This window comes from Oncorhynchus nerka, linkage group LG14 (assembly GCF_034236695.1).
Source record: "Oncorhynchus nerka isolate Pitt River linkage group LG14, Oner_Uvic_2.0, whole genome shotgun sequence".
In the NCBI taxonomy this organism is placed as follows: domain Eukaryota; kingdom Metazoa; phylum Chordata; class Actinopteri; order Salmoniformes; family Salmonidae; genus Oncorhynchus; species Oncorhynchus nerka.
The window spans coordinates 37,549,730-37,573,452 of NC_088409.1; the positions used below are offsets into that span (position 1 = coordinate 37,549,730).

At 45.4% G+C, this 23,723-nt stretch overlaps 2 protein-coding genes across 3 annotated transcripts in view; both read left to right on the forward strand.

Annotated features, from left to right (window-relative positions):
- The window catches only part of LOC115140964 (ubiquitin carboxyl-terminal hydrolase MINDY-3-like), a 60,200-nt gene extending 54,702 nt beyond the window's left edge, over positions 1 to 5,498 (forward strand). Inside the window, exons 13-16 of one of the 2 annotated variants that reach the window (XM_029679494.2) lie at positions 1,911 to 1,998; positions 2,217 to 2,282; positions 2,770 to 2,841; positions 2,935 to 5,498. In XM_029679494.2, coding sequence (XP_029535354.1) covers positions 1,911 to 1,998; positions 2,217 to 2,282; positions 2,770 to 2,841; positions 2,935 to 3,084 — 376 coding nt within the window. In that variant the 3' untranslated portion in view covers positions 3,085 to 5,498. The remainder of the gene's footprint in view (positions 1 to 1,910; positions 1,999 to 2,216; positions 2,283 to 2,769; positions 2,842 to 2,934) is intronic. The other variant, XM_029679495.2, reaches the window with a different exon arrangement.
- A 3,965-nt stretch (positions 5,499 to 9,463) lies between these two features.
- Positions 9,464 to 23,723, forward strand: part of LOC115140966 (integrin, alpha 8) — a 62,077-nt gene continuing 47,817 nt past the window's right edge. Inside the window, exons 1-12 of the mRNA XM_065000037.1 lie at positions 9,464 to 9,918; positions 10,603 to 10,751; positions 12,518 to 12,618; positions 12,754 to 12,877; positions 14,757 to 14,818; positions 16,932 to 16,977; positions 19,564 to 19,689; positions 19,768 to 19,812; positions 20,272 to 20,315; positions 21,436 to 21,492; positions 21,632 to 21,684; positions 22,157 to 22,362. Of these exons, the coding sequence (XP_064856109.1) occupies positions 9,731 to 9,918; positions 10,603 to 10,751; positions 12,518 to 12,618; positions 12,754 to 12,877; positions 14,757 to 14,818; positions 16,932 to 16,977; positions 19,564 to 19,689; positions 19,768 to 19,812; positions 20,272 to 20,315; positions 21,436 to 21,492; positions 21,632 to 21,684; positions 22,157 to 22,362 (1,201 nt within the window). The 5' untranslated portion in view covers positions 9,464 to 9,730. The remainder of the gene's footprint in view (positions 9,919 to 10,602; positions 10,752 to 12,517; positions 12,619 to 12,753; positions 12,878 to 14,756; positions 14,819 to 16,931; positions 16,978 to 19,563; positions 19,690 to 19,767; positions 19,813 to 20,271; positions 20,316 to 21,435; positions 21,493 to 21,631; positions 21,685 to 22,156; positions 22,363 to 23,723) is intronic.

Below are 23,723 nucleotides of genomic sequence, written 5' to 3' on the forward strand. Positions count from 1 at the left end.
GGTGTAAAGTGAGTTTGGCATTTCCCACTGTAATGGTGTTGATTTTCGCCGCCTGTAGGACTCGTTCCTTGTCGGTGAATCTCAGGAAACGTATGGTGATTGGGTGCGGTGGTTGTCTGGCTGCTGGTGGGGGCCTCAGTGCTCGGTGAGCTCTTTCGAGTTGTTCTATGGGCCTGTCGGTGGACAGGTGGAGCCACTCGGGAAGTTTGTCTTGCAGGTAGCGGATCAGGGGCATGTTTTCCCTCTTCTTTCTCGCCCAGATTTAATAGAACACAATTATTCCTTCGCCCCCTATTTTTCAGGTCCTCTGTTTTCTCTTCCAGATGCTCTATTTTCTTTTTAGCATATGCTATTGTTTCCATGGTGTCTGTCAATAAGTTTTCCATGGATAGGATTCGCCCCTCTGCCTCGTCCAGGCGTCCCGCGTTTATGGTTCTTGTTGTTGATGTCAGGCAAAGCATTTTCCAGGATTGTCACCTTGCCCCCCTATCGCACTGAGCTGAGAGTTAATGGCATTTACTTTAATGTTGAGTTCTGTACGTTGGGATCTCAACTCAGAAAGGATGTCTTCGACAGAGTGCGAGGTTGGCATTCGTTGGGCCTCGGGGGGGGGAATGGGTCCTCTTGCTCCTGGCTAATGGCGCTAGCTTTTTCTGAAGCTAGCTGCTTCTTGGAGGCCTTTTCCGTCGCTAATGCTCGAGTCCGGGTAAAAATGTCACCTGTAGTGTCGCCTTTTGTAGCCGCCATGACTTTTTGACTAAAGCTAAAGGAGTTTAAACCTTGAAGTGGAGGTAAGATTAGGAATTGGAAACTACTTGTGCGGAACTCTTAGTTCATGCAGCCATCTCGTTCAAGGGTCACGTGGTCCCCTCTACATGGATTTTTATATTTTTTTATTTACCTCAACACCGCTTTCTATCAATTTATATAGCAGACCCTCATGACAAATTGAGTCTCAAGCTTTTTTGAAATCAACAAAGCATGATTAAACTTTGCTTTTGTTTTGTTTGTCAATTAGGATGTGTAGGGTGAATACCTGGTCTGTCGTGTGGTAACTTGGTAAAAAGCCAATTGGATATTTGCTCAGGATGTTGTTTTCACTGAGGAAATGTAGGAGTCTGCTATTAATGACAATGCAGAGGATTATTTCTCTGACTGCAACATCAGATGACACACACACCCACACACAGTCTTAACTGGGTTATCAGCCTCTGTGTCTGAGCATGTAACACTCCTCTTATTTCTGCCTTAAAAGGGAAATGTTTTTCTGTTTTATCACTGTGGAATAAGAATAATATTACTGCTGTAACACACAGGAATGTCTAGTGGTATATTTAGTATCACACATACACACACCAGAACTCCTCATCAGACGGGGTTACCGTACATTTCTCCAGTGTTTGCTTTCTTACACATAATCTTTTACACAGAACATGACACATTTATACCTCAAGACAGCCCTTCACACCACCTCCCTCCTCACCAACACCATTAGCGATCCCTCCTCACCCCTCACCTCCCTCCTCAGCTCCACCCTTGCTCCTCACCTCTACCCCTGCTCCTCACCTCTACCCCTTCGGCCTCCCTCCTCACCTGCACCCGTTCGCCCCTCACCTGCACCCCTTCCCCCTCCCTCTTCACTTCCACCCCTCATCCTCCCTCACCACTCCTTCCTCAACGCCACCCTTTCCCTTCCACTAGCTCTCTCCCAATGTCTCTTCTTACTACCTCTCCCTCCATCGGACACACGGGGCTGATTTTAGATTTTCTGAAGAATTGGAGGCATGTCTCATTGCTGTACTTAGACTACAAGACAATGTTGAAATGTCAAACTGACAAACTGAACTCTTTCCTCTCTTCCTCCCTCTTTCTCTTCCTCCCTCTCTCTTCTTTCCTCGCTCCCTCTCCAGTGTGAGTCTGATGAAGAGTAAGTTGGATCCAGAGGGCTTGGGGATCGTGCTGCTGGCTCCGTTCCTCCTGGAGTTCTTCCCTGATCAGGTAACTGAAGAGGAGCTGAGATACTTTAAAGCTGCAGCGACATCCATAAAACATGCTGCGAAGACCGATTTGGTGTATGTGTGTACGTACATGAGCGCTTCTGTTTTGTTAGTGGCTTGTGGCTGACGATAGATATGAATTTGTTGAGTCAAATCTTTTACAGCAATGCACTGGTGACCAAAATGTTTAAATATATATTTACACAAACTCCTGTTCAGACAGGGACTCTGTGGCAGGGAACCATGGCTGAAGAGTGGGAGAGCGAGAGGCAAAGAGAAAGAAAGGTGGGAAGAGGGAGGTGGGGACAGAGAGAGAGAGGAGCGGGAAGTGTGTTAAAGTGATCAGGGCTTCGGGGACTCACCAGAGGAATGGCCCTTGGCCACAAAGAAATTATACTGCCATTAGCCAACTGGACACACACACACACAGACTGAGGTCATGGTTTCACATAAACATACTCACACAGTCTATTAGCATTCTGGAACGTCCCAGCAAAGTGTTTGGCTCTGTGTCACTATTGACTGGTTTCTAATATAGGCTGTTCTGTGGGATTGGGGTTATGGTTTCACAAACGCGTGTGTGTGCACGCGCGCTCACACACACACACACACACACACACGTATGTGGGTTTGGGGTTATGGATAGGGTTTCAGGCTAAAGTATGCTGAATTGTCTGTGGGTTCCCATATACACACCTTCCAGAGCAGAGTTATCGACAGGCATCCCAGAGATGACTCCATGATTGTTAACTGGTGTATATTGTGTTTTCAGGATACTGGAATCCCAGACTCCTTCCCTGTCTACCACTACAATGGCCTGAAACAGTCCAACCACAACGAGAGGGTAAGATATACACACACACCTCTAAAACAGCCTGAAACTGTCACACCACTATGATAATGTAAGGTGTTGGTGTGTGTTGTCTCTCTTTGTCAGGTGGAGTATGTGCAGGGTTCAGCCCTGGTCCTGGGCTTGGAGGACCCCATGGTGAGGACAGATGACACTCCAGTGAAGCGCTGCCTCCAGACCAAGTGGCCCTACATAGAACTGCTGTGGAATACTGACCGCTCCCCTTCACTTAACTAACTCGCTGCTAGGGTGGTAGAGGACTGACTGATCTCTACAGGAAAGAAGACCACAAAGACTGAGACACACAGTACATGTACACTGCTGCACACACACACAGCAATTTGCTCACTGTCCTGGGCAGGACAAAAACACAGAACATATGCCATTACACACACCCTTGACATACAGACACACTTGTTTACTGTTTAATGCTGTTGTGTTTTACAGGACTGTAAATGAAGTCACAGGATGTTTTTGGTTTGTTGTAAAAATCTGAATGAATTATTATTGTCACCCTGTAGATGACTGTTTTATACTCTGGGATATATGCACCTAATAAGAACTACATGTAAAGGAAACAGCTGACCACGTTGGATGTAAACCTGTAACTGACTGACTGGAGCTATGCTTCTGTAACACCCAGCTTTCTGACTGTTAAAGAGATAAACAACCAAAGCTTTCCGCAAGACAAATATACAGTGGGGCAAAAGAGTATTTAGTCAGCCACCAATTGTGCAAGTTCTCCAACTTAAAAAGATGAGAGAGGCCTGTAATTTTCATCATAGGTACACTTCAACTATGACAGACAAAATGAGGAAGAAAATTCAGAAAATCACATTGTAGGATTTTTAATGAATTTATTTGCAAATTATGGTGGAAAATAAGTATTTGGTCAATAACAAAAGTTTGCTCAATACTTTGTTATATACCCTTTGTTGGCAATGACAGAGGTCAAACGTTTTCTGTAAGTCTTCACACACGGTTGCTGGTATTTTGGCCCATTCCTCCATGCAGATCTCCTCTAGAGCAGTGATGTTTTGGGGCTGTTGCTGGGCAACACGGACTTTCAACTCCCTCCAAAGATTTTCTATGGGGTTGAGATCTGGAGACTGGCTAGGCCACTCCAGGACCTTGAAATGCTTCTTACGCAGCCACTCCTTCGTTGCCCGGGCGGTGTGTTTGGGATCATTGTCACGCTGAAAGAACCAGCCACGTTTCATCTTCAATGCCCTTGCTGATGGAAGGAGGTTTTCACTCAAAATCTCACGATACATGGCCCCATTCATTCTTTCCTTTACACGGATCAGTCGTCCTGGTCCCTTTGCAGAAAAACAGCCCCAACGCATTTTGTTTCCACCCCCATGCTTCACAGTAGGTATGGTGTTCTTTGGATGCAACTCAGCATTCTTTGTCCTCCAAACACGGCGAGTTGAGTTTTTACCAAAAAGTTATATTTTGGTTTCATCTGACCATATGACATTCTCCCAATCTTCTTCTGGATCATCCAAATGCTCTCTAGCAAACTTCAGACGGGCCTGGACATGTACTGGCTTAAGCAGGGGGACAACGTCTGGCACTGCAGGATTTGCGTCCCTGGCAGCGTAGTGTGTTACTGATGGTAGGCTTGGTTACTTTGGTCCCAGCTCTCTGCAGGTCATTCACTAGGTCCCCCCGTGTGGTTCTGGGATTTTTGCTCACCGTTCTTGTGATCATTTTGACCCCACGGGGTGAGATCTTGCATGGAGCCCCAGATCGAGGGAGATTATCAGTGGTCTTGTATGTCTTCCATTTCCTAATAATTGCTCCCACAGTTGATTTCTTCAAACCAAGCTGCTTACCTATTGCAGATTCAGTCTTCCCAGCCTGGTGCAGGTCTACAATTTTGTTTTTGGTGTCCTTTGACAGTTATTTGGTCTTGGCCATAGTGGAGTTTGGAGTGTGACTGTTTGAGGTTGTGAACAGGTGTTTTTTATACTGATAACATGTTCAAACAGGTGCCATTAATACAGGTAACGAGTGGAGGACAGAGGAGCCTCTTAAAGAAGAGAGCCAGAAATCTTGCTTGTTTGTAGGTGACCAAATACTTATTTTCCACCATAATTTGCAAATTAATTCATTAAAAATCCTACAATATGATTTTCTGGATTTTTTTTCTCATTTTGTCTGTCATAGTTGAAGTGTACCATTGATGAAAATTACAGGCCTCTCATCTTTTTAAGTGGGAGAACTTGCACAATTGGTGGCTGACTAAATACTTTTTTGCCCCACTGTATGTGCACACACACACACACCTATTTGAACTACATCTGAGTTAGTTTGACCTCTTAATACTGAGGCAGGGTATCCCTGACCCAGATTAGGTTTACTGCATTATCGCCATTGAAATAGTCCAGGTGCAGCCTAAATCTGGGGCTGGGAAAGTAGCCTCAATGGTTTTTACAGGAGATTACACACACACACACACTGGTGTTTACAGCATAAATGGACCAATCACAGCAGAGACATGAAGACATTCCTCCTGTTTAGTGGTTTGACCTGGATGTAGAACCTTTGGCTGGTTTTACACGTTGCGCAACTTCTCTCTTCACACCAACGCAGGACGTGATATGGTATTTGTCACCCCCCCAAACGAATAAACCATTTTTTCTTCACTTCTCGTGTGTGGGCTTGTTCGACGTTGCCGACTAATCTACACATCACCTTGCATCATAGTCTCGCCTAACCATCTCTCTACTTGCATCATAAGTAACTACTCATTATTGTTTGTAGATCAGTCAGTCACAATTGAACTACAATTCATCATGGATTTGGACAGAATGCTCTCGAACATTTTTTTTATTTATTTTTTTTATTTTTTATTTCACCTTTATTTAACCAGGTAGGCTAGTTGAGAACAAGTTCTCATTTGCAACTGCGACCTGGCCAAGATAAAGCATAGCAGTGGGAACAGACAACACAGAGTTACACATGGAGTAAACAATTAACAAGTCAATAACACAGTAGAAGAAAAGGGGAGTCTATATACAATGTGTGCAAAAGGCATGAGGAGGTAGGCGAATAATTACAATATTGCAGATTAACACTGGAGTGATAAATGATCAGATGATCATGTACAGGTAGAGATATTGGTGTGCAAAAGAGCAGAAAAGTAAATAAATCAAAACTGGGGATGAGGTAGGTGAAAATGGGTGGGCTGTTTACCAATAGATTATGTACAGCTGCAGCGATCGGTTAGCTGCTCAGATAGCAGATGTTTGAAGTTGGTGAGGGAGATAAAAGTCTCCAACTTCAGCGATTTTTGCAATTCGTTCCAGTCACAGGCAGCAGAGTACTGGAACGAAAGGCGGCCGAATGAGGTGTTGGCTTTAGGGATGATCAGTGAGATACACCTGCTGGAGCGCGTGCTACGGATGAGTGTTGCCATCGTGACCAGTGAACTGAGATAAGGCGGAGCTTTACCTAGCATGGCCTTGTAGATGACCTGGAGCCAGTGGGTCTGGCGACGAATATGTAGCGAGGGCCAGCCGACTAGAGCATACAAGTCGCAGTGGTGGGTAGTATAAGGTGCTTTAGTGACAAAACGGATGGCACTGTGATAAACTGCATCCAGTTTGCTGAGTAGAGTGTTGGAAGCAATTTTGTAGATGACATCGCCGAAGTCGAGGATCGGTAGGATAGTCAGTTTTACTAGGGTAAGCTTGGCAGCGTGAGTGAAGGAGGCTTTGTTGCGGAACATGGCCTGTATGTATGTGCGTACATGTGTCAGTCTCCATATGGTGTATGTGTGTTATTGGAAAGGGGATATCTCTGTGTGTCTTTGTTGGATGAAACTGGGAGAGAGAGGAGAAAACAATAACAGATGGTTGAACTATTGAGCGCACACTGAAACTTATACAAATTACAACGCTTTTACCTGGTGAGGGACCCTCATAACACAGGCATGCGGCACACCAAAGAGAGGAGCACTACTCTTTTTCTAGTCCTCTGTGTGTGTGTGCACGCACATGTGTATCCTCGCCAGGTGAAGTTTCTAAGAACTGAAATCCTGTTGAATATCTCAAGTCTCTTTTTTTCATTCTGTTCATCTTGGATTTACACGAAAGCAGTTGAGAAAGAGCAGTCCACCTATCAACATTGTTCAAAATGGCAGTTTTAAGAGTGCTGTTCACGTGTGTGTGTGTACACTGAGTTAAACTGTCCACCTCTATTTGCCTGCACACAGCAAGCAGAAACATGCTCACACAGTTAGCATATGTGCTCCATGAGACCATGAGAATGGCAGGTACACAGGCATGGTAATTCTGTTTGTGTCTGTCTGTCGTTGGTCACCATGTGCATGTGTGAGACCATATGCTGGTCTGTAATATAATGAGCCACTATGGTTCCATCTGTCTCTGGAGTTCAACACTGACATTCACTACTGTTCAAAAGTTTGGGGTCACTTGTTTTTTAAAGAAAATCATTTTGGTCCATTAAGATAACATCAAATTGATCAGAAATATGGTCCAGACATTGTTAATGCTGTGTACTACTCCCTTCACAAAACAGTACAAACTGGCTCTAACCAGAATAGAAAGAGTGGGAGGCCCCGGTGCACAACTGAGCAAGAGGACAACTACATTATAGTCTGCCTAGAAGGCCAGTATCCCGGAGTCGCCTCTTCACTGTTGACGTTGAGACTGGTGTTTTGCCAGTTGAGGACCTGTGAGGCATCTGTTTCTCAAACTAGACACTCTAATGTACTTGTCCTCTTGGGCACTGGGGCCTCCCACTCCTCTTTCTATTCTGGTTAGAGCCCGTTTGTGCTGTTCTGTGAAGGGAGTAGTAGGATTTTATAATGATCAATTAGCCTTTTTAAATGATAAACTTGGATGAGCTAACACAACGTGCCATTGGAACACAGGAGTGATGGTTGCTGATAATGGGCCTTTGTACGCCTATGTAGATATTCCAATAAAAATCAGCTGTTTCCAGCTACAATGGTCATTTACAACATTAACAATGTCTACACTGTATTTTTGATCAATTTGATGTTATTTTAATGGACAAAAAATGTGCTTTTCTTTCAAAAACAAGGACATTTCTAAGTGACCCCAAACTCTTGAACGGTAGTGTACATTAACAGGGAGGGAAGGGGTAGATTGAGACGGAGAGAGAGGTACGGACAGCAAGAGGAGTGCAGAGAGACATAAGGAAAGAGATTGAGAACAGCAGAGGGAAAGAGAGGGAGGGGTAAAGAAGGAAGAGGGCATGTGAAGGGGAGGGGTTAAGGAGAGTTGGGGAAACTTGTCTCCATCTGGTAGGTCAAGGTTGCTCACTGTGACTCCCTCTCATCACCATGCAGCCTCAGATTATGTAACAAGCACAACACACACAACCCCACCTGGTTCATATCACTTGTCGGGAAAATATGAAGAAGTGGTTTACAGTAACATCCTAACTCTACACACGCACACACTAACATAGAAACACATACATTTCAGCCTAAGTACTTCATTTTGGACAACAGCTAAATAAATTGTTACTCAGGTCATCACAGATCACAGATGTTTGGACAATGTGGTCCACATAAGTCATGTTTCTCTAACACAAATGGACATAGAGCATCTCTTTTAACATGTTCCTCATAACAGCTGAGAAAGAGCAGTACTCCACAGCAGTCACAGTTTTACAGCTCACTATGACTTTATGAGACTTTCAGTCTCTTGACAACAATGAAACACTCTGAAGTTTCAATTTAATTAAAACTCCTGATGCTGATTAGGAGCAGACTGAGTTAACGCAGGAACACACACACTTTACACACTTTATATACACACACACACACACACACACACACTGGAGTAGTGATGTGGGCATAATGGTATGGTCTGCGTTGATAAGACAACACTTCAGATCTACTGTACAGGATGTAGGCTATGCAGGCAAGATGTCTACAACACACACACAAGTTGTGTGTGGATCAGAATAGGTTACGAATTTATTTATAGCTTCACTTTTAGGAGAGGACTCGCGCAGGACAGGGGACTGGTAACGCGTGCCGTGAAAACCCATCACACACACACACACGCACATAGGCCTACACACACAAACACATTTAGACACACACACACAACGTGTTAGGCCTAACCCATCTTTAGTTTTAGTCCGCGGGCTGGCGTGTTTAACTTTAGACTTCAGTAATAATTACGCAAGATAATTACCGGTGATTATTCTTTAATGGAAGGAAACGCACCTAATTAAACCCGCGCGGTCAGAATAAACGGTTTAATAATAAAACGCCGCGAAACGCGAGATCTGTAATATCAGACTTCAATCAGTATCACCACACTGACTGAGGTCATGCCATATTATAGGACTATTGTGCGTGCGTGCGTGTGAGTGAGCGAGCAAGAAAGAGAGAGAGAAATAATTAATACATCCACTTTATAGTATTATTGCTTCTCGATCCAAACCTACGAATGGAGAAAATTGCTTTTTTCCCTCCATATAAAACGATAGCTTTATGATGCAGCCACTTGGCGCGCGTTTTGATGTGGTCTGGGTACGGTCTTGAAGTGGGTCGAAGTGTTGTGCAACGGGGGCGCGCACAGAATAGAAGCGCGCTGCCGCAGCGACAGGAGAGTCTGTCTACAGACTGTAGAGGAGTTTAGAGTGTGTGTGAGTGAGAGCATCAAGAGATCTGACCCGGCGGAGAGTGTGTGTGAGTGCCTAGTGTGGGAGACAGCGGCGAGAGCGGAACGCACGGGCACGCACAACTTGAGATAACTCACCTGGCTGGACAGAAACATCTCTCTCCCTCCATCTCGCCTATCATCTCTCTCCTTGCTAAGGGATTCGAGCGGTGTGATAGACTACTGGTCTGGCTGCGGGGAAGGTGTTAATGTGTGCCTATAGGATGTATGCATTTGGTGGGATGTTGTGTCGCGTGGTGTCGGTGCTATGGCCTGTCCTTTCGGTTGTCTCGGGCTTCAACCTGCATGCGGAGCGCCCTGCGGTGTACCGAGGACCAGAGGGGAGCTACTTTGGTTACTCCGTGGACTTCTACCGACCGACCCCCGAAAGCAGCACGTGAGTCCGAAACAGTCCGAGACCACTACTATCAGTTTAAAACATTGCATTTTTTATGTTCTTAATTTCAATTTCGAACAGCCTACAAAGGTCTGCGGGTTCATGTTGGGTTAATATGAATTAAGTTTGGATTCCCCGAAACAACATGTCCGGACAGAGAGATGGGTTCTTTCTCCTAATAAAATAGTATAATAAAATATCATTATTTCAACAGGAAATTCGTCTTGCTAGTGAACACAAATACAGTAACAAATGTCACAGAATAGTAAGCTGTTGGGAGTTTTCCAAGCCCACCAAGACTACAGGAAACAATATGTCATATTGCTAGTAGCCTACTGTACTTGTGCTTTCTGTGCTGACTGTGATGAGCGCTGGGATTTGTAAACAAACTGAGGGCTGTTTTATTACCAAGATGCTCCTATCATGATTCTTGTTTCAGCTCCTTAGTTCTATGCTCTGGATAAGAGCTTCTGCTAAATGACTAAAATATTAATGTGTCTTGCCCAATGAATGTTTAATACTCTCACTCTCTCTCTCTCTCTCTCTCTCTCTCTCTCTCTCTCTCTCTCTCTCTCTCTCAGAGTGTGTGGGTCTTTGTGTGTTAAAGACAATTTCTTTCTGTTAAGTTTTGTATGTGAACATTCGGTTAGTGGCATTATATCTCTGTCATGACTGTCCCTGCAGGTTGAGTGTGTTGGTGGGAGCGCCCAAGGCCAACACATCCCAGCCAGGCATCATAGAGGGAGGAGCTGTCTACTACTGTCCCTATCCCCTAAACCCTGACCCCACCAAGCAACCCTACAGCTGCACACAGATACCCTTCGACAACGCCAGTGAGTTACACCATGCGGTGTACCTGTGTGTATGATGTGTGTGTGTGTGTGTGTATGTGCTAGTTTTGCTCTCACAAAGTTAATGAGTGAGTATGAAGGGGTTAACTCCTGCCCATGTGGTTGGCTTCAGGTTTCAGGAGCACAGAAGAACTGTACATGTGTGTTTTGTGTTCCTGTTAGAAGTGTAATTTCACCCGATGCACTTACATACATCCGGACAAATAACAGAACACAAGAGAGCGCCCTCACCACTAATGTGTGTGTGTGTGTGTGTGTGTGTGTGTGTGTGTGTGTGTGTGTGTGTGTGTGTGTGTGTGTGTGTGTGTGCGTGCGTGCGTGCGTGTGTCTGTGTGTGTTATGATCCACATGGTCTTTGTCAGCTGGAGTGTGTATGAAGAGGGCCATAGAAAAATAACTACTATTCATGTCTATGAGAAGGATATGTCGGTGGGTGGTGGCTGAATGCATCTGTCTGTCTGGAATTCGGTCCTGTCACCTCTGTTTCTTTATTGAAAAAATACTTCCTGTTGCACTAACTGGTCTATTCTGATAGGATGGGCAATCAATTTCATAGAGATTAATAACTCCTCCACTATCGTTCTCTCTCTCTCTCTCTCTCTCTCTCTCTCTCTCTCTCTCTCTCTCTCTCTCTCTCTCTCGCTCTCAATTATCCTGGGGGAGGGGTAAAGTGTGAGTGTGTAAGAAGCAGTCAGCGGGCTAGGGGGGCTAAACTGTGAGCACATGGGAATTCATTTTCCCTCTGAGACTGTGAGACTGGAGGGGATAAGAGGGGGGAAGGAGGGGATGTCTGCTTTTTATTAGATCTTCAGATTTGTGTGTGTGTGTGTGTGTGTGTGTGTGTGTGTGTGTGTGTGTGTGTGTGTGTGTGTGTGTGTGTGTGGTGGATATGGCTAAGGTTACTGTAGCCTCATTAATACAGGTTCAAACCAGCGACATAAGAGACAGACACACCCACGCATATAATCTATCATCACACACACATACACACACACACACACACACACACACACACACACACACACACACACACACACACACACACACACACACACATAGAGCCATACAGGGGGAAGGAGAGAGAGATTGAAGGAATTAAGCAAATTAGACTAGAGAGGGTGCATTATGGTGATCAGTGGCAGGGCTGTGGTGCGCCTGGCCTGGTGCAGTTAAAGGGAAGAGAAGTAGCCACTTACACACTCCAGCTGTGTGCAGGTGTGCATGAGGTCATTCTAATGACAAAACATGACACAAGACATATGGGGATAGCTCACTCAAATTTCATAATTAGCTCATCTCATTCTTACCTTGTCGTCTAGAATGGGCCGGGAGAAACTGCAGTCTTCAGTGTGTGTGTGTAGGCTGCTGGTGTTTTATGAGGCGTAGAGACTCCGTCTCTCTAAACAGGCCCAGCTGGCCTTCAATAACACAGGAAAGGATCTGCATTGGAGCAGGCTAACACACACACACACACACACACACACACAGTAATGCACATTTTGAGCATGTAATGGACATTAAAGATCAAGGTGTATTTCTAGAAACTTCAATAGAAACATCTTTTTTTTTAAGTTAGTGATGTCCATGTTACTTTAGTTAGCTAACAAATCTGGGCCTTCCATGGTGTATAGGCAGGCATGACCCATGTTGTACAGAGACTAGACCTATTAGGGCTGGGCCAGGTTGATTGATGACATAATAAAACTCTCTCCCTCTTTCCCTCCTCCCTCCCCCATCTCTCTCTATAGATAACAGGATGATTAAGGTTAATGGCAGCAGGGAGCCTCTGGAGTTCAAGTCACACCAGTGGTTTGGAGCCTCAGTTAGAACTCACAAAGGCAAAGTGGTGGTGAGGAATGATATTCTGTCTAACTAGTCATAGATGTAAACCACCAGTGCTATGACTAACTAATACACTTTGAACCAGTCATATACATGTATCGTGTGTGTGTGTGTGTGTGTGTGTGTGTGTGTGTGTGTCTAGGCCTGTGCTCCTCTCTACCACTGGCGTACTGTGAAGGTGAACGGTGAGAAGGACCCGGTAGGAACCTGCTATGTTGCCGTGCAGAACTTCAGCGCCTACGCAGAATACTCACCCTGTAGGACCAGTGAGTTCACACACACACTAAGGTCACTATCAGGTGGCCATTTGTAAACACCCACTGGAACACACAACTAGTCTTAGGCGGTATACCGTATATACCGTATACTGGTGTATTTGGAAAAAAGCCACGGGATGGTTTTTCAATACTGTCAAAACAAAAGTTTTTCAATTCATTTGAATATTTGTAGCAACTTTTTAAGTTATTACCTGCAGTCAACTTGTGCAATACCTTAGGAGATAAAGCAGATTGCGTTCTTCATTTTAACCTGTCACAATATTTTAGATGAAGCTTACAGTAGTTCCCCAGAACAGTTGAGCCAGTCACGTGTTTGTTTTTTAAATAGCACCACGGGAGAAAGCGAGCTGATGAGTCCATAACTTTCTATATCTATTGGCGAGTCTCTGTTGTGCAGCGCACATGAGGTGATGAAGTTACACTTGGATGCAAATCACTGCTAAATAATGGCTTTCTGCCAGAAGTCAACGAGCTCTGGATGAGTTGTCTGTATAGCTGCTGTTTTTTTTTTTATAGCTGCTGGGCTTCTACCAATGTTTTGTTCCCCCCCCGTTCATCTCCCCATCTACTCCGTGTACACATGCTGCTCTTCTTTTAGAAAAGCACGCGTCACAACTTTTCATTTGCACAACATCTCTTGTTTACTTTTGCTTGGAAACGTCCGAACTCACCGGAAATGACATTCGGTAGCTACTTGCTATGCTTGGATAACTTTATGAGCTGTATTTGCCTGTCTGCAATTAGTTTATGTTCATTTTCGCCCGTTAGCATTTAGCTATGTAATTTCGCTATTAGTTTGTGCAAATTTTATTAGCATTCTGGTAATAGAGGCCCAATGGGCTTTTCTTGCATTTTTACCCCCCCCCTTGTGTTCTATGCCGGTAATATTGTAAATCCCGGTATGAGAGAAGGAAGGTATGACAATATGAAAATCTGAATACCGTCCAACCTAATGCACAACTCTTATTATTGACTCTCTACACAAACATCCTGACACACACACACACGCACGCACACACACACACACACACACACACACACACACACACACACACACACACACACACACGCACACACACACACACACGCGCGCGCACACACACCCGTCTGGTGTTTTAGTGATTCTGGAGGTTATTTAAGGGTTTGTTTTATGTTGTCAGTGATATTCTACAACATCGACATCAAACAACCTAAATGGAAAACATAAAACATTTTACTCTACTGGACAGTTTTTATTGAGATCAACGTGATGGTCCCAAGGGGGTTGGACGCACAATGCTACTGTACAAACCCAGCACACCTGCGCTCGCACACGCACACATACACATATCTACACACACACACACACACACACACACACACACACACACACACACACACACACACACACACACACACACACACACACACACACAGACACACACACACACACACACTCAGTCACTGTAATGTTTCCAACCCAGTGTGTGTATTTCAACAATTCTCTCTGGGAGCTTCCTGTTTAGAATTTAATGTGGATTTATGACCTCCGAGCGTACACACTCCAGCTAACACACATAGCAGTCAGTATGTGTGTGTGCGTGTGCGCGTGTGTGTGAGTAGTTACGACTCATTTCACCTCTCCTCGGGGTGCCTCTGGAACATGGGGAATGATTCATTATCAGCCAGATTTATACACACACACACACACACACCATACACTCTGATTTCTTCCACATAGAGTTTGGACATATGGAATAGTGGAGAGGTAAAGTTCGAGCTACTTGGAGGGCCAGGGTCAGACTTTGTGGAACACTTCAACTAATAACAATTCATCATAGGAGGGTTGAAACAATGATCTGATATGGTGTGTGATTGTGTTTGTCAGATGATCCAGACCCGGAGGGACAGGGTTTCTGCCAGGCCGGGTTCAGTGTGGACTTCACCAAGGTAACAACCATCACTATCCACGTGACGTCCTCATCACCGTCCATGTCATGACATCCTCATCACTGTCCATGCCATGACATCCTCATCACTGTCCATGTCATGACATCCTCATCACTGTCCATGTCATGACATCCTCATCACTGTCCATGTCATGACATCCTCATCACTGTCCATGTCATGACATCCTCATCACTGTCCATGTCATGACATCCTCATCACTGTCCATGTCATGACATCCTCATCACTGTCCATGTCATGACATCCTCAATACAGAGAGAACCCCTTAGTTATTTTCTAACACACAATCACAGCCGAGTCAACATATTCCGAGACGTATGTGTAAAAAGACCTGTTTGTCATAACAGCCTCCCTCTTCATCCTCACTTTCTCTTTGTTTGACTCCTCCCTTCTCAGGGCTACAGAAAGACACACAATCAGGGTTAGAGGGGAGGGAGCTAGGAGGCATGCAACTTTGTCTGTTTCAATCACAGAGGGCCTTGCTCATGTGAATATCTGAACCCTCTGCCTCTCTGCTCAATGTACCCTCTTGTACAGGAAGCTGTCATTTTCAACAGGAAGTACACATGGACGACTGAAGACAGTGTACACACACACACACACACACACACACAGAGAGAGAGAGAGAGAAACACACAGACATTGTCTTTTATGATTGTTTCTTCACAGTTTATCAATCAGTGTATACAGGTAAATCAGGATGAGCTAGGCCAGTTCAAGGTCCAATGCAGCCATTTTTATCTGAATATTAAAAAATGTTTGGGTAACAATGAAGTACCTTACTGTGATTGTTTCCGATTAAAAGGGTAAAAATAAACAAAAACAGCTTCTTAGCAAAGAGCAATTTCAAAGCAATAATTTTGCTATAACTGTCTGGGAGTGGTCTGAGTGGAGAGGGGAAAACTGAAAATTAGATGTTATTGGCAGAGAGTTTTGGAACTGACTTTCTTATTGTTCTATTAACTAATGTACTACCTGGTGATGACACCAGACAGGCCAAAACTACATCCCAACAAAATAGGCTGACATTTCAGATGGTCTTTTCAAACACAGGGAAATCATGTTTCTAACTGCACTGGGCCTTTAAAGTGCATTGAATTTGGTTTGACACAGGTAGATTAAGTATCGTCACTTACAGTGGGACAAAAAGTATTTAGTCAGCCACCAATTGTGCAAGTTCTCCCACAAGATGAGAGAGGCCAGACAGTCTGCTTGGAGTTCGCCAAAAGTCACCTAAAGGACTATCAGACCATAAGAATCAAGATTCTCTGGTCTGATGAAACCAAGATTGAACTATTAGACCTGAATGCCAAGTGTCACGTCTGGAGGAAACCTGGAACCATTCCTACGGTGTGGCATGCTGGTGGCAGCATCATGCTGTGGGGATGTTTTTTGGCGGCAGGGACTGGGAGACTAGTCAGGATCGAGGGAAAGAAGCAAAGTAAAGTACAGAGAGATCCTTGAAGAAAACCTGCTCCAGAGCACTCAGGACTTCAGACTGGGGCGAAGGTTCACCTTCCAACAGGACAACAAGCCTAAGCACACAGCCAAGACAACGCAGGACTGACTTCGGGACAAGTCTCTGAATGTCCTTGAGTGGCCCTGCCAGAGCCCAGACTTGAACCCGATCGGACATCTCTAGAGAGACGTGAAAATAGTTGTGCAGCGATGCTCCCCATTCAACCTGACAGAGCTTGAGAGGATCTGCAGAGAACAATGGCAAAAACTCCCCGAATACAGATGTGCCAAGCTTGTAGCATCGTACCCAAGAAGACTCAAGACTGTAATTGCTGGCAAAGGTGCTTCAACAAAGTACTGAGTCTGAATACTTATGTAAATGTGATATTTCAGCTTATTTATTTTTAATACATTTGCAAAAATATCTAATAACCTGTTTTTGCTTTGTCATTATGGGGTATTGTGTGTAGATTAATGAGGTGGGGGGAAAAACTATTGAATCAACTTTAGAGTAAGGCTGTAATGTAACAAAATATGAAAGTCTGAATACTTTCCGAATGCACTTTAAATTCAGCTTTTGTCCAGTCTTGAGGAAGTTATCCTATCCCTGGACTGACCCAGACTTTCTCTTCCTCAGGAGGGGACACTGGTGGTGGGTGGACCTGGCAGCTTCTACTGGCAAGGTAACATTAGCTCCCTCTATGTGAAACAATAGAATTGCAAAAAAGAGGCAGAGAGAGGGAGAAAGAGATGAGTTTAGCAGCACGATCAAGGCACATTCCTGCACCAAACCTGGATTCACATAGTATTTGATTAAGCACTGCTCCAGTTCATTTCTCTCATTCCTGGTGTGCAGTTTGATCCCAGGAGAAGCCAGATTAGGACAATGTAGAGTGAGAGCCCCTGCCTCCTCTCTCTCTGATAGGAAGTGTTTTAGTGAGTCTAGTCTCAGTTGTAATGAGCTTATCAGAGGGAAATGGGGTGTGCAGGAACGCCCACTCACCCTGATAATTAGTGTGTGTTGGAGGGCAGACACCTGCTTCACAGTGGACCTTGAAGTTGGAAAGTGTGTGGGTGTGTGTGTGCTGTGGGGGGCATGGTGGGAGGGGTTACTCTTCCTGTCTCTCCTGTCCTGATGTCTCCTTGCTTATCTTCATTGAGGTGATATTAGCACACAGCTGTGTGTGTGTGTGACGGTGAGTGTGCATGCAAGTGTGCATTTGTGTGTTTATGAGAGACAGTTACTAATACAGGGTAGTAAACGCTCCTCCTTTTATCACGGTCACATCATGTTAACCTCTGTGCCCTATCGCTCCAGTCGCTTAATTCATTTTGAAAACGAAAGAGGATAGGAACATGCTTTTACAACAAGAACTGCCTACTATGTCTGCCATATGTGTAATGAATATGATGGTAGACAGAGAGCTAGTTTCAAGCGCAGGGTGTAGCAGGTGTTTATTGTAAAGGACCACAGGAGGAGGCAGGTAGCTGGGTCCAGGGGCAGGCAGAAGGTCATACACAGGGGGTCCAACAAGGCAACAGTACAGGCAGTGAAAAGGCTGGTAACGTCGTCCGGGAGATCAGGCAATATGTAGATGACAGGAAATCTGATAGGCTAAGGTACAGGCAGGGAATATGCAAAAGGCGTCGTTAGTGAGGCAGGCAAAGACTATCATACACGGGAGGAGTAAATCACAGGAAAAACCAGCGCAGAAAGACGTGTGTCACAAAACAAAAAATACCTCACAGTGATGGGGCGCCAAATAGTGCGTTATAATGACATACAGGTGTGTGAACAGGTGATCAGAATTCGGGTGATTGGGATCTGGAGAGTGAGCTGCGTTCAGGGGATCTACGTGTTTGAGGGTGTGAGTTGGATGCAGATGTTACAATATGCCTTCAAAATGGAGCGAGAGACAGAAGTGGGTGAGAGAGAGAAAGAGAGATGGAAAGTCAGTGAGTATTTTTATGACTTCATATTATGTTGTATTAATCCTTTGTTGAAGGTGGTTTATGATCTCTCTATGCCCCTGGTTTGTGTGCATAAGCGTTTGTGTGTGTGTGCATGTCGTTGCCCTCAGCTTGGCTCAGCTTCCTGGTGTTTAAACACTTCCTCTAGATGTTTATAAAAGCTCTGAGCAGAGAGTTTATTGTCTCTAATATACAGCAATTATCACAGGTGATTATGCTGAGTTATTATGGGAAGCCTTTTATACAGCTTATTATCAGAGGATCTGAAGGAACCTCTTATACTATCAGTAATGAGGAAGTCTGCAGAGGGTTAGGGGTCTGTTTCTGTAATTAGGGTTAGGAGCTGTCTGTGGAGTGTGTGTGTGTGTGTGTGTGTGTGTGTGTGTGTGTGTGTGTGTGTGTGTGTGTGTGTGTGTGTGTGTGTGTGGAGAGGGTCTGTGTCTGTGGTTACGGTCTGTGAAGAGGGTCTGTCTTGTCTGAGTAGAAGGTCTGTCTTTGTAAGTCTGTGACTTGGGTTAGGGTCTGTGTAGGTATGCGTCTGTATTTAGGCTTAGCGTCCAAGTCTGAAGGGAGTTAGGAAAAGTGGGAGTCTGAGACAGGGGCGATTTCTCTCTGCCAGGACCCACCACATTAAGGAGGATTGATGTGAGGTTGAGGGCAGCTGGAGATAAAGCAGTAGGCCTATGTTTGTCTGACCTCCCCCTCCATCGCACAGCATTTGCTACAATAGCAGAGAGAGAGCGAGAGAGAGAAAGTGTGTATGTGTGTGTCATTCTAACTCCTGCCTAAGAGGTGTTTCAGTGTTCCTCAGGGAAGAGCACCTCATACCTGTGAGTTTCATAACAAATGGCAGGAAAGTGTGTGTGAGGGCGTGCATGTGTGTATGATAGACTGACAGTGTGTGTGAGGGCGTGCATGTGTGTATGATAGACTGACAGTGTGTGTGAGGGCGTGCATGTGTGTATGATAGACTGACAGTGTGTGTGAGGGCGTGCATGTGTGTATGATAGACTGACAGTGTGTGTGAGGGCGTGCATGTGTGTATGATAGACTGACAGTGTGTGTGAGGGCGTGCATGTGTGTATGATAGACTGACAGTGTGTGTGAGGGCGTGCATGTGTGTATGATAGACTGACAGTGTGTGTGAGGGCGTGCATGTGTGTATGATAGACTGACAGTGTGTGTGAGGGCGTGCATGTGTGTATGATAGACTGACAGTGCGGAAGTTATTGCTCCTCATTGGGTCTGGGGTTGGCCTGTTCGTTAGTTGACCATTGTGTGTTCCTTTCTCTCTCCAGGTCAGGTGATGACTGCAGGCGTAGCAGAGATATTGAATGGTTACTCTCTGAAAGCCGTGCTCAGGAGAGTCCCTGGAGAGAAACACACACACGCTGCAGCTGATACCCATGATGACAGCTACCTAGGTAACACACACACACAGTTTCATCTACACACACAAACACTCACACGCTCACTCACTAATATATCTCTCTTGTCTGCAGGTTACTCTGTGGCAGTGGGGGAATTCACAGGAGACTCGGAGCAAGGTAAAATACAACACTTTCATCTCTGTGTGTTTGGTGCTTGCAGGGTTTCAGAGGCTACTCCCATGAACCGTAACTAACTAGTAATTACACTGCAAACTAACCAAGAAATGTAACTTGCTACAAAACCGTATGTTCTGCCTCCTACATCTTCCTAATTAAAACATGGCACCAAGTGCCAAACCAAAGGTTGACACATGGTTGTATTATGATTTTATTGTGGTTGTAGGCTGGTTGTGGTCTCATCTTTGAATTCCTTAAAGCTGGAGCTTGCTGGCTTGGGTTTCTGGTCTGGTCTGTACTGGGAACAGGGTTGGGGGAGGTATATCTTTCTTCAGCTTTTAGTGTCTTCAGTCAGGGTGGCCTAGAGAGAGAGACACACTGAAAGGCAGGCATCCAGACAGGCAGACAGAAAAGCAGGCAGGCAGTGTGATGTAATGTGTGTTCCTCTCTCCTTTCCAGAGCTGATAGCTGGTGTTCCGAGAGGGGCACAGAACTTTGGATATGTAAGTACAGAATCACAAGCATGCATAACAGCACACAACCACACACACACACGCACGCACGCACACACACACGCACACACACACACACAGTATATGTAAGTATTGAATTTTAAAATTCCTGTGTGTCCAGAGAGGAAATGTTTCCAAAGTAGAATTCCATTCCTAGTTACTATCGCTTAGCAACAACAACTCCCCCCAATCTGACCACAACACAGTCCTATCTGTGTGTGTTTGTGTGTGTCCTGGACTCTCCTAAATGACACACAACTTCCTCTCCATGAGAGCTGACCCAGCCTGACCCCTTTCCCTGACACACACATGACCCCTCACCTCTAACACACAGCTCATTGCCTGCTCACACACACGCACACACACACACGCACACACTGACAGACACTGAAACCTAGATAGAGATGTATTCAGAGCAGACAAGACTGCGAGGTTGTGTCAACAGGCTCTGGGGCCGGTAGCCCTCACATTTGTGGTCAGTGGGCGTCAGGGTTAGGTCTGTTTGGCCTGATGAGACTAGAGTAGCTGTCAGCCCACGTTAAGCCTCTCAGACCTGGGAAGACAACCAGCCTGACACCCCTGAGAGAGAGGCGGAGGAGGGGGGGCCAGGGAGTTAAGTGTCTGCACATGTCTTTCCCTCTGTCTGCCTCTCTCTGTCTGTCATTCCGAGCGACTGTCTGTGTGTATGTCCGTCCGTCTGCCTGTCCGCCTGTCTGTTTCTCTATATTTGTTGGTGTTTTGTGTATTTGTTTGTCTCTCTAACTTTGTGAGTGCGTGCACATGTTTATGGGTGAGTGTGTGTAGCCCCTGGCTGTCTCCATGTGGTTGTTATTGTAGGTCTTTTGAAGGAATTCCCAACCCCTCTGTCTCCCCCACATCTGGGGTTATGGAAATGGAGGGTACGGAACAGAGGAGGGGAGGGGGTAAGGCAATGGGGACAATGGGGGGTTGAAGGGGCGAGACAGGGGGAAGGGGGACCAGGCAGAGGGAAACAAAGAGTTTTGGGCTGAAGAATTCTGTTTCTATTTCAGCTCATTACATCCTGCGAATGCGTTTGCATGATGCATGTGTGTACCCGTATTAGGTGTGTGACTCTTGTGTCCTGTTTCAGGTAGCTGTGATTAACTCCACTAATCTGACATTCATCATGAACTTCACAGGAGAGCAGGTCAGTAACACACAGTAACGTCACACACATACACATACACACACACATACACACACTGCTATTAATCTTTTACCTGACTACTTTATAGCACTGCTGTACATCCCTGACTGTAGAGTCATGTTGTGAAATGTTTTGTCAGATGGCTTCCTACTTTGGCTATTCTGTGGCCGTTACTGACCTCAACGGAGATGGGTGAGTTGTCTGTCTGTCTCTCTCACCTTTTCTATCACTTTCTCTCGCTCTCTCGCTCGCTCTCTCAATTTAATTTTCAATTTAAGGGGCTTAGCTTTTCTCTCTCATCTCTCTGTCTGCCACTTTGCCACTTCTTCCCTCTCTTCCTGTCCCTACAGATCTTCATGGTTCTTGCAGTGAAATAATTGTTTAGTCCGAGCAAAGAATGAAGACAGTTGAGTGGGCGAGGGGGGAATGAGAGGGAGAGGATTGTTAGTATGTGTTCCAGCTGTAGCTTGTTCTCTGATTCTGATTACTGAACTCTATTTCTGGAGCCAGACCACATCCTTTCTGACATGTCTGTATAACACACTAAGCTATGTGTGTGTGTGTGTGTGTGTGTGTGTGTGTGTGTGTGTGTGTGTGTGTGTGTGTGTGTGTGCGTGCTGCCCTCTGTGTGTGTGTATTCTAAAGCTGTGTATCTTTCCCCCAGGTATGATGATGTACTGGTAGGAGCACCTCTCTACATGGAGAGAGAGAGGGAGAGTAAACCCAAGGAGGTGGGCCGTGTCTACCTGTACCTCCAGCACTCCCCGCTCACCTTCTCCGAGCCCCTTCTCCTGACGGGAACACACACCTTTGGACGCTTTGGCACTGCCATCGCCCCGCTAGGAGACCTCAACCAGGACGGATACAACGGTAAGCTGTGTGTGTGTGTGTGTGTGTGTGTGTGTGTGTGTGTGTGTGTGTGTCTTTCCCCTCTCTTTCTTCCCGTTCAGTGTCCACTCCCAGTGTATTGGTAGGCAGAGGTTTTTATATGTTTCCTCTTCATCTCTGGTTGTTTGGTCTTGGAGAGCGGATATCTTATCAGATGTTCCGATGGGGGAAACCGAAGGTTCTTCAGCCAATCAGGAATTGCGGTGTTAGTGTTTCCTTGTGGAGTTCTTCCCCCACTTCCTGTACTGATGAGCAGGGTTTGAGGTGTGTGAGCGCGTGTGTGTGTGTCAGAGAGAGAGTTATTTTTAATCTCCAGATGTCAACTAAGATAGGGGCATCTGGAAGTTTCTGTCCCGCTGCCCAGAGTTCATTCTGCCTCTCGTTGTGTTTGCTTCTTAAACACACACACCAGTGGAGGCAGATGAGGGGAGGACGGATCATAATAATGTCTGGAACAGAGCAAATGGATTCGCATCAAACACATATTGGATACCATTCCACTCATTCCACTCCAGCCATTACCACAAGCCTGTCCTCCTCAATTAAGGTGCCACCAACCTTCTGTGACACACATATATACACACACACACACACACAGACACCCAAACACGTTCAGGTCTGGAGCCCAAATGCTTTTCGGAGCCTCAGGCATTTCTCTGGTGAACATATGATAACAATCCTACTTAGTTATTTATGTATGTGTTTATGTTCTTAAAATGAGCCACTCTCCCTCCACTCCCTCCACACCATCATCATCATCAGTACTAAATCAATAAACCTGAATCAATGTCTATCAGGTTGGAGGCATAACTCAATCAGTCACTCAAACGCACATTTAAGACAACAACCTCTCCCTCAATGTGAGCAAGACAAAGGAGCTGATCGTGGACTACAGGAAAAGGTGGGCCGAACAGTCCTCCATTAACATCCCCGGGGCTGTAGTGGAGCGGGTCGAGAGTTTCAAGTTCCTTGGTGTCCACATCACCAACAAACTATCATGGTCCAAACACACCAAGGCCGTCGTGCCGAGGGCACAACAAAATATTTCCCCCCTCTGTCACACAGCCTGGAGTGGTGGGTGCAGAGTCAAGCGCAGAGAGCAGAGGATAATGTGGAAAACCAGGCTTTATTGCGGCATCCACAACACACGCCCAAAACAACAGGCAAATATCAAAGAAAGTGTCCAACCCAAAACAGGGCACAAACAGACAGGGAGCACAACACACAACAACCTTGACTAACAGAGAACAAGCCCGCACAAAAACAGGGGGGCCTAACAGGCTTAAATAGTCCTGAATCAAAACTAAAACAAGAAACAGGTGCAACCAATAAGACATAACAAA